Source organism: Eulemur rufifrons, chromosome 7 (assembly GCF_041146395.1).
Source record: "Eulemur rufifrons isolate Redbay chromosome 7, OSU_ERuf_1, whole genome shotgun sequence".
Taxonomy (NCBI): domain Eukaryota; kingdom Metazoa; phylum Chordata; class Mammalia; order Primates; family Lemuridae; genus Eulemur; species Eulemur rufifrons.
Genome location: NC_090989.1, coordinates 175,897,058 through 175,910,422, shown reverse-complemented (window position 1 = coordinate 175,910,422; position 13,365 = coordinate 175,897,058). Strand labels below are relative to the sequence as shown.

The 13,365-nt window shown below is 38.9% G+C and overlaps 1 protein-coding gene and 1 non-coding gene across 2 annotated transcripts in view; one reads left to right on the top strand and one right to left on the bottom strand.

The window, feature by feature from the left end:
• EIF4E3 (eukaryotic translation initiation factor 4E family member 3) overlaps positions 1-5,657 on the top strand; it is a 39,045-nt gene extending 33,388 nt beyond the window's left edge. The window contains exon 7 of the mRNA XM_069473809.1: positions 3,874-5,657. Coding sequence (XP_069329910.1) covers positions 3,874-3,920 — 47 coding nt within the window. The 3' untranslated portion in view covers positions 3,921-5,657. The remainder of the gene's footprint in view (positions 1-3,873) is intronic.
• A 7,263-nt stretch (positions 5,658-12,920) lies between these two features.
• Positions 12,921-12,983, bottom strand: LOC138388928 (U7 small nuclear RNA). Its single transcript, XR_011234383.1, has one exon. It is a non-coding gene; the product is annotated as a U7 small nuclear RNA (small nuclear RNA).
• Between the last annotated feature and the right edge of the window lie 382 nt (positions 12,984-13,365).

The following is a 13,365-nucleotide window of genomic DNA, read 5'->3' as shown; positions in this document are numbered from 1 at the left end:
CTCACGCCTGTAATCCTAGCACTCTGGGAGGCCGAGGTGGGCGGATCGTTTGAGCTCAGGAGTTCGAGACCAGCCTGAGCAAGAGCGAGACCCCATCTCTACTAAAAATAGAAAGAAATTATATGGACAGCTAAAAATATATATAGAAAAAAATTAGCTGGGCATGGTGGCGCATGCCTGTAGTCCCAGCTACTCGGGAGGCTGAGACAGGAGGATTGCTTGAGCTCAGGAGTTTGAGGTTGCTGTGAGCTAGGCTGATGCCACGGCACTCACTCTAGCCTGGGCAACAGAGTGAGACTCTGTCTCAAAAAAAAAAAAAAAAATTAAACATCACTGAATCTAAGATGCCCTTGATGATAAGGTACTCCATTATTTAGTATCATCAAGAAAAAAACAAAAGGCTCCCAATTAAACTATGCCACATCATTGATACCAGAGAACTTCAAATCTGTGTGTGGTGGTGGTGAGGAGCGCATCTTAGAATTGCTGAAATACATTTCATTATTGTTTCATTTTTTTCCAACTCCTTGCCAAAAAGGATTTTTAAAAAATCAAATCTCATTTTGCGATTGTTCTAATATGACAGAGAATATTAAAACTAAAGCCTCCCTGTAAGGAATCATACAATTACAGACCAAATGATTTTAAGTTTTAAGCAGTGGGATTGATCTGGCCCTGCAGATATTCAGAAGTTTTGCAGATATTCTGAATTTTATATGAAAGTTTAAATAAAAGAGGCAGAAAGACGGCACTGCAGAAGTTGCCTGTTGGCTGTGCAGTGTGAAAATCACATGTTTTTGATGGTATTTTTTATCCTTTAAGGATACATTAATTATATTTTCACCCCAGATATTTAATTGACAGATCACCAGGGTTTTCTCTTTTTTTCTGCTCCACAAGAATAACTAGCAGAAACACTGCAGAAGGAAGTGTGTTTCGCTGCCATTTATGAATGAGGCTAAAACATTCTTCACCACTTTTGAACCAGCTGCATACTTGACTCAAAAGAGGAGATAAGCAATTTGGAATCATTAAGTCAGGCACTTTGGATTTTGATCCACTTCGAGAGTGTGACCTTTGTGAACAGGTCACCACTTCCCATCCTTTTGCTTTCTCAAACGAGATTCAAGGAGGTTGGTCTTAGATGATCTCCAAGGTTCCTTCCACTTCAAAATTCTATGATTAGATCTCCACATACCCTGTTGGTTAGCAGCAGGCTCACCACAATAGAAGAGTATGAGTAGATAATGAGGCCACGGAGTGGCCAGGCTAGTTCTTTAGGGCCGTGGTGATAATCACTGACCAGGGGCAGGCCGATTCACTGCTTAGCTGTTGTGATGGCTGTGGAAGGAAACAGCCCAACTAGGGGAAACAAAGTTGCAACTTGGCCCGTTGAATCAAGCTGAACAGACACCCGAAAGGTAGAGGCCATTGTAGAGTTTGTGAGTAATAGAGAACTGGCTATGGGTCTCAGCAAAAGTCCATATTTTAATGGCATAAATTAACATTTCGAAACTCAAAGCTTATTCAAATAAAAATTTGAATTTGAAAAAAAAACAAGCAATTCTCTTTATTTTATAGAAAGCAGGCAGTCCTTTACTCAGCAGGGTTATACACCACTTGCTGCAAAAGTGATTTGGAAAACTGAGATTTGGGCAGAAATCTTATTTGTAGCATGACGAACTGACGCAGGTGAGCTAGGTTAGAAATGGCCAATTCATGCTCTTACTCTGCCTTGTCAATAGGTGGAAGTAGGCACAGTTTACAGAAGTTAGGTGACTGTAGATTCTCCACATAGAATGAACCCAAGCATATTCAGTTACAGCCTCCAGACGGGGCATGAGGGTTAGACTGTAGATAATTTACATATGATTTGGATATAGATTGTTCCTTTGAGAAACTCACAATGTGCAGAGACAACCTGCCCCCCACCCCCAGTCCCCATTTCTGTAAAGTTCTTCAAAGCAGCTGAATGACGAAGGTCTTTTCCGACATGAGGCTTGTTTAGAACAGGGGTTGGCAAACCAAAAAACCTGGGGGCAAATCTGCCCTGTCCTTGTCCCACCCCACCCCACCCACGCATCTGAGAGTGGTTTTTCCACTTTTCAATGGTTGGAAAAAAAAAGCAAAAGAATGTATTTTGTGACCCATGAAGATTATATGAATATCAAACTTCAGTGTCCATAAATAAAGTTTTATTGGCATATAGTGATGCCCATTTGGGTCCCTAGTGTCGATACCTGCTTTAGTCCTACAACAGCAGAGTTAAGAGTCGGGACAGAGACTGTCAGGCCTGCGAAAACTAAGATATTTATTCTCTTCCCCTTTCTAGAAAAAGTTTGCCAACTCCTGGCTTAGAGCAGTTCTATTCCCTTTCCACCGGGGCCAGCTGCCCTGAGGCTGACAGCATGCCCTCTGCTCTCTGGACCCTCCGACCTGCCCGTGTTCTGTTTTGCTGTCTCCTTAACTCACCAACATCACAGTGTTTCAACAATGACCACCGCAGACTGTCCCTCACACTCTAGAAGTAATAAAAATCTTTGGATGGTCCGTATCTCCGGATTTACAGTTTGGAGACCAATATCACCGTTGTTCTGCAGCTCCTCCACTTGACCCTGAAGCACAGTGTATTTCACTGCAGACCAAACCATGTTTTCTTTGGTGTCTGCTCTAAACATCTTTCTTAAAAAGAACACACATACATACACACACACACACATACACACACACACATACACACATACGAAAAATATATGAAATTATAGCTGTCAGAAAAGTTCCATTAAATGAGTTCAGATTTCTGGCCACCCTTAGGAATTTGGCCAACTGGAGGTAACCCTGGGAGCTGTGAAGTGTGTCTCCCACGTGTTTCACACAGGCCATGAGCAGGTTGGGGTGAGCATCCAAGATGATCTTGAAGGGAAAACAGTCCCACCCCACCCCTGACCACATTAAAAACAGAGAATTGGGAGGGGCTTAAAAGGTGATATAGGCCAGCCCATCTGTGCCTTCCTAGGGGACCTTTCACTGCTGGTGGAGGTAGAGTGCAGAGTGACAAAGTACCCAGGGATCCTGCATTGCCCCTGCCTTGATCAAACGCTGCATCATGGTGATGGTTAACCATGTCCAGCAAGTGGATTCTCAACCTCGGCCTTTTGCCTTGGAGGAAATGCTATGTATTTCACAGGTCTCCGATTCCCACCTTCCGCTTTAAAAAATGTGAAGTCTTTAAAAATAATTTTTGGTAGCATAATTGTTTTTTTCAATTCTAGAGTTCCTAATTAGTAATTTTGTGAACCAGACAATACAACTGAAAATCCACTGGGGGGAGGAGGGAAACATGATTGGGAAAAATAAAAGACCCATCAACTTTATGAAACTCCATTTCCCACAGAGAGTGTTGAGAGGTGGGGAGGGAAAGTAACATAATTGCTATCACCCTGGTGTGGTTCTTTGCTTTGCTTTATTTTTGTTTTATTTTATTTTTTTAAAGATAGGCTCATGAGTGGCTCTGTCTTGGGGAATGCCAGGTGTCCCCGCTCCCCGTGCATTTTGTGGGGCACAGTCTCCCCTGCAGCAATTGCTTGCAGCCCAACATACTCTCTTCATCAGCTTGTTGGGATGACTCATCCTCTCAGGCACAGCAAGAAGAAACAGGCAGCATGCCCATTGCTTGTTTATTCCTTGTTTTAATTTTCATTATTACGTTTCTCAGGAAATGCACGCCTTAGCTAACAGTTACTGGCAAAAAAGGTGTTTGAGTTCTTGCCAACATTTGGGGAAGCTGAATGAGATGCCTAGAGGAGGGTTGGCCCATCCTTTGCTTAAAGTTTTCTTTCCTTTTTTTCTTTTTTGTTTTTTTCTGTCCTTTAGCCCATGAAGAGCATCATGCTTTTGAAGGTGGACGTGGAAAACACTAATTGCACTCTGTAAAGAATTCTTTGTCCTTTGCTGATTGGTTTTGGAAACGGTCTTAACAGGAGGGAGAGTGAAGAGAAGACATGCCGAAGCCCGATGCTGGTCAATTTAGAGTGGGTTTCTGTCCTTGCAGATTGGGCAATTAGGACTCAAAGTGGCAGGTGGGGTGGGGGGAGATTGTGTGGGTTTCTACCGTCACATTATTTGCTTTAAAAAAAAAAATTTTTTTTTTTTTTGGCTTTCTAAATTCTCCGTTCTTTTCACTCTGAATTTTTTTTTTTTGCCCTTTAAAATTCCTTATTCAGTCTAATTATTGTTTTCTACACTCCCCTTTCATTGAGGCACAAGAAATTGGTTTCCCTTTAAGTAGCTCTGCTGTACCTAGTTAATGAGAATATGCATAATCATGACAATACTGCTTTTGAAAACCACACTGTACAGGGAGGAATACTAGCTTGGTGAAACCTGTCTTCTGATTATTTGTTGTGACACATTCCTATGTACCATGAGCTGGGCATTGTTTTTTTCTGTCCCAGGGAAAAGAAAAACCATACTTAATCTGATTTTGCACTGACAGCACACACATCTTTTATTTTTCCTTTTTAAAACTTTTTTTTTTTGGTTAGGTAATAACAAAAATTTTGTTGATAAAGGGGAAAAAAAAATAGTTGGGTTGCCTAACATGAACACTGTAATCACAGTTCAGTATCAGGATATAAATCAAACCCTAGGTGTTTGGATCCTCTGTGGAAATATTTCTAACCAGAATTTCAATCTGGCCTTTTCAATGAAAGGCTTAGAGCAGTAGCAAGGGATTTCTCCCAGTAGGAAACCTGATATCTCTGATTCAAAGAGGAGGTGATATTTTAATTGTTTGAATTAAGCTTCTTCCAAAGTTTGGGTGTGTTTACCCACTTAGGGCTTTCCAAATCAATTCTAACACATTTTGTTACATGATCCCCTTTTCCTGCTCACGTTGTGTGTCATTTCTAATAATCGACCATCCTCCAACCTGGGCAGCTTTCTCTGCCCCTGTTCATTTGGGAGCAGGATGTTAAATCTCATTTCCAGGATGAATATGAACATTCACAACGTTGAACTTTGAGTGCATTCTGTTCATATTCATTATTGGAATCGTTGCTATGTATTGTATTATACTACCAAAGAAATACTGATTTTACTGAAAAGACAGGGCCACCCTCTGGAACATTGAGACTCCCTCAGAATGTGCCGATCTCCCTCTCTTGCCTTTGCCAAGCCTCTGGCTGTTTTTGCCTGCTAAAGGGCAGGGCCATTTGCAGAGGCCTCCTCAGGATGGCTTGTTTTTGGAGTCACGAGAGCTAGTGCGTGCTTTTACATTTTTCAAAAGGGCGCTGCACTCAGAATTTTCATTGCACCCAGGATTTTTAACTCCTCTTGCAGTGCTGACCAGCAGAAGGTGGTGGGGCTACTTTTAGCCTCCAACGTGTGTTTGTAAATAAAATTCTCCACTGAAACGTTTTAAAGAACTTTCAACAGTATCTTTTTATCAAAGTTGTGCCCTTTACTTGCTTTACTAGCCATATCAACCATACTCATCATCATCATAGTTTTAAAAAAATGCTCTTTTCTAAACTTGAGTTTCTTCAGTGATTTCAAAATGAGGTATAAAGATATCAGACTCATTTAGCAAAAGCCTGGGACTTGTTTCTCTAAACGTTGTACTAACATTCATCTTGTTTTAAAATTATTCCTGAAGGATTTTTTTAAAAAAAACTCTGGACATGAATTAAAATTCTTTTTTATAAGATAAGTATTTTTCTGATAGATTAGAAAAAAAGGATATAATTGACTTCACTATAATTGTCATATATATTTCCATAAGTAAATGGATTTTGAGGTATTTTTATTTTTTGAATCTTATTTAAAGCATTTGTGATGACATGTTCAACTTTTGCATGTATGTAGCCATTGAAGTAAAAATAAAATAAAATAAATAGGAATGTTAGGCTCACATTAATGCTTTCTAGTTTCTATTGTTTATGATCACGGAACATGACTACCACACAAGGTAGATTTTTGTCCCAGTGAACTTCTGCAACTATTTCTGACCCTTTGGAAAATACCAGCCGTGAGAAGGATTTAATTTGCCTAATGTTAAAAACCTATCATCTAAATTACTTTAAGAGAGGATTTTGTCAGATTTTGCTTTGGAAATTGTTTTAATTGAATATTTAGTCATAATAGACTTTGTACGAACTAAGCTGATTTAATCAGTTTAAAAACCTTTCATTACCTTCTTAGATTAAAGAAGCTAATACTCTTGTGAGATAGAAGGAAATATTTTGTGGGGCATGTGACTTCGGTGTTAGGGCCATTTACCCATCGTGGCCCGTGCCGGGGAAAGCGTGAGCTTCCAGCAGAATCCTGGTCTTTTCGGCCAAGTCCTTGCGGGTGCAGCCTTGTGCTCGCCGCAAAGAGCCACACGGAAACCAAAGAGCTCGCTTTCTCGTCTGTGTAATTCCTTAGGGTGTGTGATACGGAGCCAGGAAATCTGATTGAAACTAATGTGCTGCTCCTCCTCCCATTAGTCCCTAGATTGTCATATCACAGGCCCTTGCTCACATTGGGAAAGTTATGCCCATTAAATAAGGAGGAATTGTACCCACTTAACGTACCTTGTCTATATTTCAATCGTCTTTTGTAAGCCCTTTCTGAAGTGCTGACTTACTCAGTTTTAAGATTTCCTCTTTTGCCTCAACTTTTCCATATTTCTCACATGAGGGTATAGTTGACAGCAAACATGTTCGTTTAATATAACGTTGCTAGTAGATCGACGGTACTCTAGTCGCCTTTGAAGATGAAGTTGACTCTAACCTTCTCACTCCTCTTCTTGGATGTAGCTCATGTTTACACCACACACAGTCACAAGACTTTATAGCTGATAGGAACTTTAGATATAATTAGGTCCAGTAGACGTAACATACAACCCACCAACTGAGTCTCCACCGAACTTGTCCCTGGTGAAAGACATAGGGCTCGCAGGCCACAGGGCTGGGCACTGAAGTCTGCAATCCCCTTGTGGGCTTCCTGAAACGGGGAACACTCAAAGTCTGCCAGCCTCACCTCCCCAACAAGTTACCCTGATCAAGCACTAAAATCTGATCCGTTCTGGCCACTAACATGACTACATAATCAGACATCCTCTTAGTAGACAGTTCCTCATTCTCTCCCTCGAACTCTGAGTGCCTGAAGTGGCCCTAGGGTTTGGGGTTTGAAAGCAACCTTACTGTGACAGGTGGGCCTTTGCTGTCAATGCTCAACTCTTAGAGGATGCCAACTTTCGCACTCACACAACACTGGCAGCACTCGGAACGATCGCATGGTGGCGCTGCCTTCCAGCCGACGGTTCTGGCTCAGCAGCAGAATTTATCCAGCTATGTTTGTGGAATTATTTTCAGACCCTACTGCATTTTGCTCTTACGCTTTTATCAAAATTTGACTAGAAAATGTAAAAATGATACTTAGCGACATACAACATTTAGTTTCATGCACCTCATAAAAATTTGTCAAACACAGAATCTTCCAGATAAGCTTAAAAAAAAAAATCTCAAATCTTAGGCTCTCATTGGCCCTATAAGCACTTGTGAAGAAGAGAAAGAATAAAATAACTAACACGCAGGAAATATGGGAAATATGTCATCAAATATTGTGCCCACAGAGAGAAAATTAGGGTTTGATTTCTTTTTTTTTTTCTTAGCTTTCTGAATTTGGAATTCCCCTTTAAAAATGTGAGTCTACCATGCCCTTCCCTATATTGTATGTTTCTGTAAGATTTCACTCATTACAAATGAAAGTAGAGGACTGCCTGTATATTGTTTATTTCTTTAAAAGAATGCATTGAGATCAATTAAAATTACTCAAGAGTTTGAAAGCCTGTGTAATTATTTAACAGCTGGGAGGAGCCGGAGGATGAAAGGGAAGAAGATAGGGACTGAGGTGCTATGAAAGGTCCATTTGAACTTGTGCTCCTATATAGCAATTGGAGTGGGTTCCCCCTCGACTTCTCCCAAGAAGGAAAAAAATCCCAAATAGATTCCTACACATCTGGCTCTATTGTTCTGGTTTTGTTTTCTGTCATTTTTACATATGCATCAAAAGCTAAGAACACTTCTTACTTAGGTTAACCCACTGAGGCCAAAAGTCACCATCTGGTGTTCGAGAGACATGACTCCATTGTTAAAAGAAAATGCAGGGACTGTTAGAATTTTAGAGTGGAAGGGACCTTTGAGATCATCTACCAGTGCAGAAGAATCACTCAGTTGCTTACTCACTATGCAGATTTCTCAACCCCAGCCCTGGAGCTCTGGGAGGACTAGATAACTGCATTTTTTAGCAAGAGCCCCAGTGATTCTCATGCTGCTGGTCCTCAGACCTCTCTTTGAGAACCCATGATTTTATCCAATCCCCACATATGACAAATGAGGAAAGCCCACATCCCTAAGCTCTCTCAGGTGACCTGATTCGAATGTCTAATACCAACAGTCTTATGAAGGGTAGATGGAGAAAGCCATTATTACCAAGACTTCAGCACATAATGCTCGTAAATAAGAACATTATGGCTGGGACCACAGCACTCACAGGAGCCCATCTCTGGAAGTTCATAACATAAAGCCTTTAATACAGAGTGGTAGCTTTTCTCTTTTCTAAATACGATTTCAGCCTGTTAAGAGAAAAGAAATTAATGTTCAGAAAAAGTAGTTACTCCATATGTGCAGTAACTACTTTTCTATAATGTCTTATGGCATCTGGGGTTCAGCATCATTGAACAAGATTAAATGAACGTTATAGAGCTATAAAATTGCATGTAAAATAACGCAAAACTGTTCAAATGACTATCAAAGTAGACTGGGAATGAATTTCCACTAAAATTAATTGTCACTTTCTAAACGTAGCTTAGCAAAGCTGTTACTAAACTGGAGGGATTCTTGAATGCTAGAAGTGTCAAAAAAAATCCAATAAGTATTCCCCAAACCATGTGAATGATAAGCAAAAGTCATTGTGAAGTCAATATTTTTTTGTTCATCATTGCTACTGAAATTTAGAGTCTCATTGTATATGTGTGTGTCGAATGTACCTTATTAGAATATCCAATAAAATAGCCTTTGGATATTCTATGCTCTCGTGTCCTTTAGGAATCATGAGGTTGAAGGAATCTGTGTTAAATGTTTTTGTTTTAGTTGCTGCCTGAAACAGTTATCGACTCGTTCGATGAAGTGCAAGATTTCTTTATGAAAATTTTAACTTCTAATATTGAAGTCAGAGAGTTTTTCTTGAACTTTCATTTTGGAACAAGTGTTTACTTGGGATTTATTAAACTGTCAACTTTGCATTATAGAAGTAAGCATGAAGTAGATAGGAATGTTTCTGAGTTTTCGGTAGAAAATCAATGGTACCTCTCATCTTTTTACCTACAAAGGAACAACTTTTAATGAAGGCTTCAAAATGTGAACATTTTAGTTTTAGCACTTTGCATTGCATGATTAATGGAAAATATTAAAGGACTTTGAACATTTTAATAAACTTATAGGGTTTCTGTTTTCAAATAGAGCCATTAACTTTGTAGGCATACACTAAATTCTCCCCAAATTTCTCAGACCTTAATCAGGTCATGTGGCTTACAATCATTATATGTTTTCTGAAAAAAAGTTTTGACACTATCTTCTCAGTATTTGTTTAATAACAAGTTACCATCACTTTGAATGTATCTTCATGGAGAATTTAATTGCATTTAAATTATTACACAAAAGAATTTTAAAATTTTAACTAGTGAGCACACTGTAGCTTGAGACATCCAGCACCATTTGTCCCAAATTTAAAATCTTATCAGTTGCATTCAAAGTTATTCATTTTTTTAGACCGGTCTTACCTGTGTAAGTTGAACCAGGTTTATTTGCCTTATGTTTTGGATCTGTTTGTGCCCCCCATCCCCCTATTTTATACCATCTGTGCCCTGTGCAGTTGGGGACCCTTTCACATCTGGCTACAAGCTGGTGTAATGCCCTTCCTTTTGATCTGGCTTCATCTAGTGATTTGCTCAGTATTTTTAAGGTCAGACTGAAAACTTTTCTGTTCTAGTTATTTTTGATTTTATATTGTGTGTTGTGTTTGATGTTCGGATACATGTGAAAGTTGCTTCTATAAGTCCGTAATTTTTATTCCAGCCTTTTGCAGCAATAAGGTAAGACTGGACTGTACTTTTCTTACTTGAAAATGCGACGATTTGTGTGTTCAGTGCAAGTGTTTAGACAGACTATCCATGCAAAAGTGCTTGCGATTTGCTAATTTGGGATTATATTACTATGAATTTGTGCTTCTTCCTTTTTTGGGTTATAAATTCACGGTGTTTAAGTGTTATTAGTTTGTAGAACTTTATTTTGAGATCTTTTCTCATCTGTTGCCACTAATTCTCACCCTGTATTTGGGTTCTTATAGTATAGAAACGTCATTTTCCTCCCCCACGCATAAAATTTTATGCAATTTTATCAACCACATTGCTTGATCTTAATTAGGTTCCAAGAGTGTTTGTGGTGATTAACATAACCCTGTTTATTCCAGCACATATTAGAAATTTCTGTCCAACGGCTTTAATGTGTGCAAAGCTCCTAGCATGGTGCCTGACACTTAGTAGGTTGTCTGTGGTACTCTGCTGGGAAGCAACTATTTCTATTTTTACACTTTCCTATTGAACACATTTGGTAATAGAGTTCATTTTGATTTCTCAGAAAATACATTTTCCTTATTTTAATTCTTTCTCTTTACCCTCCACAAAGAATGATTTCATTTTAGAATAAGTCAATTACTCTTGTTTCTCTTTTGTGCTGCAATTTGCCCATGAGATTCACTTGTTCCCCATTTAGCCAAGTAAAGTGAATTTACTCTTCCTTTATGGCTATTAGGTCTCTTTAAAAACAAACAAAAAATACCAACAACCTCTTATTTCTTCCATTCATTTGCAGACTTTCCTATCTCTCACTGTAGCAGCAAGCAATTCAAGATTCTGTGTGTGATGCCCGATTAATTTAACACAGCGGGTTTAATGAAATCTTTGAGGGGCAGGGCAAAAACACTCTGAAGGCTTTAAAATTTCATAATATCTCCTTCTCATAGTTGAGTCTGATTACTGCCACCATGCATTCTAAGTGTACTTTATCATCTAGTAGTTGTTGATGCACTTTCTGGAATGTGTTCTTGGTTGTTTTATTAGCATAGGTTCCTCTCTGCCTTCTCACCTAACACAGTTTTTTGGAGGCCAAGACCATGCATACCTTTTCTTTCCAAGTGATTCCTTTCATGCAATAAGTGCTATTAAAGAACTTTTAACTGCTTTTCACTAATGAATGTGTTAAAAATCTCTGGAATCCTACAGCATGATAGGTCTTTTGTTATAGGAAGAAAAGAAAACAGTAGCATGTACAAGGCTCAGCAAGTTAAAATATATATCACTGAAATATGTTTCTATTTCCCATCATCTGGCTAGGCTATGGTGCTGACTAGCTCATTTCTTGCCAGAGAAAATAAGTTTAAATCATAAGCATATTTAACCAGCAAGCATAAATCATAAGTCCTTATAATCATAAGCATGTTGAACTCTCATACCATTTGTACAGATGGCAGGGCTAAATGTGTGTGCTCCTCTCAGCATTAAAGATGTGGACAAGCTCTTACTCCCCAATTTCCTCTTTAACTCAGGAAACTTAAATCATTTGTTTTTTGCACATGTAAGATTCCATAAAGCATGGAGCTAGAGGAAGGTTTCAGGTCTTTGGAAACATTTGGGTTTTGTGATTCACTCTTACTGAGGAAGGATGATGGAAATGAAGGTTAAACACTAAAGCCATGTTCCATTTTTAGGGCAAAATAATTGGTGTTTCATGAAGATAGCCTAGTTATAAAGGACAAGACTTTGGTTTTCAGAATGTATCTTTTTTAAAAACAAACATCATGGACTCAAATAAAATTTTACCAGAGGTCCATCAGCTTTCAAAGAGCATTCCCTAGGAGGTTGGTTCTACAGAAATACTTTTAGAGACTGCAAACAAAGTTCTCATGGTAAAATATATTTTTGAAAGTATTTTAAAATGTGTAATAAAACAGCACTCTGGGAGGCCGAGGCAAGAGGATTGCTTGAGCTTAGGATTTTGAGACCAGCCTGAGCAAGACCGAGACCCCCATCTCTACTAAGAATAGAAAAATGAGCTGGGTGTCATTGTGCACACCTGTAGTCCCAGCTACTCGGGAGGCTGAGGCAGGAGGATTGCTTGAGCCCAGGAGTTGGAGGTTGCAGTGAGCTGTGATGATCCCATGGCACTCTACCTGGGGTGACATAGCAAAACTCTGTTTCAAAAAAAAAAAGTGTAATAGAACAATACACCCATGCTGATATGCATTGCATGGCAAAATTTTAACACTTCAGCAGCCAGTAAACATAATATGTATACTCACTGATTTTGCTGTATGAAACATCATTTTCTTAAAACCTTTTATTTGTAAAATAAAAGAAAGGTACAGAAAACAAAGGTGTAACTTAGTGAATTGAGAACACTCATAATAGCAGGTCAAGAAATAGATCTTTTCCAGCCAGCCCAGGATCCCCCTTTCATGTCCCCTCCCTCCCCAGGATAATAAAATAACCGTTATCCTGACCTACAGGAGGCACTTCCTTGCATTTCTCTCTGGTTTTATCACAAGTGATAAACATCATTTTACATAAAGCATCTCTTTTTATGAATGTTGGTTCAGAAAAATTTTAAGTTCTTTAAAATGGTAAATGCAAAATGACATCGTGATTAGGCAGAGTTTGACATGCTTTTGCTGTAGTGTGTGGCTCTGTTCGTAGCAATAATAATAGCTAACGTGTGGAATTCCATGCCATCTAAGCATATATATTAATTAGTTTACTTCTTCCCCAAATCCTATGAAGCAGATACTATCATTGTCACCATTTGCTTTCCCCACCCCAAGGGGGTCTTCCAATGAAAACCAGAAAAACCTGCTAGACAAATTCTAAAAGAGTTGTAACACTTGTTCCCATTTTCTGTATGTAGATGTTTAGAGAGGTGAAATAATTTGCCCATGGTCACGCAGTTTGTCAACTGAAGAGCCAAAATACATCTAAGGTACTGCCACTCCAGCTTGTTCTACTGCTAGGCTGCCTTGATGGAAGTTGAAGATTCCAATGTACAAGAATTTTGAGATTCCTTATGGGAGTTCATTTATAAAGAAGAGGATTTAAAGCTTTAAGAAAAAGATGGGAAAATTGCTGGCCTAGTTCAAAGTTTTCATTTTACAGATGAAGAAATGACCCAGAAAGTATAATGAATTCGCTTAAGGTCAATGATCTTTCCTTCATTCCATACCTTGTGTGGAAAAAAATACATATTTTCTAAACTGCCTCTTTGCATCAGT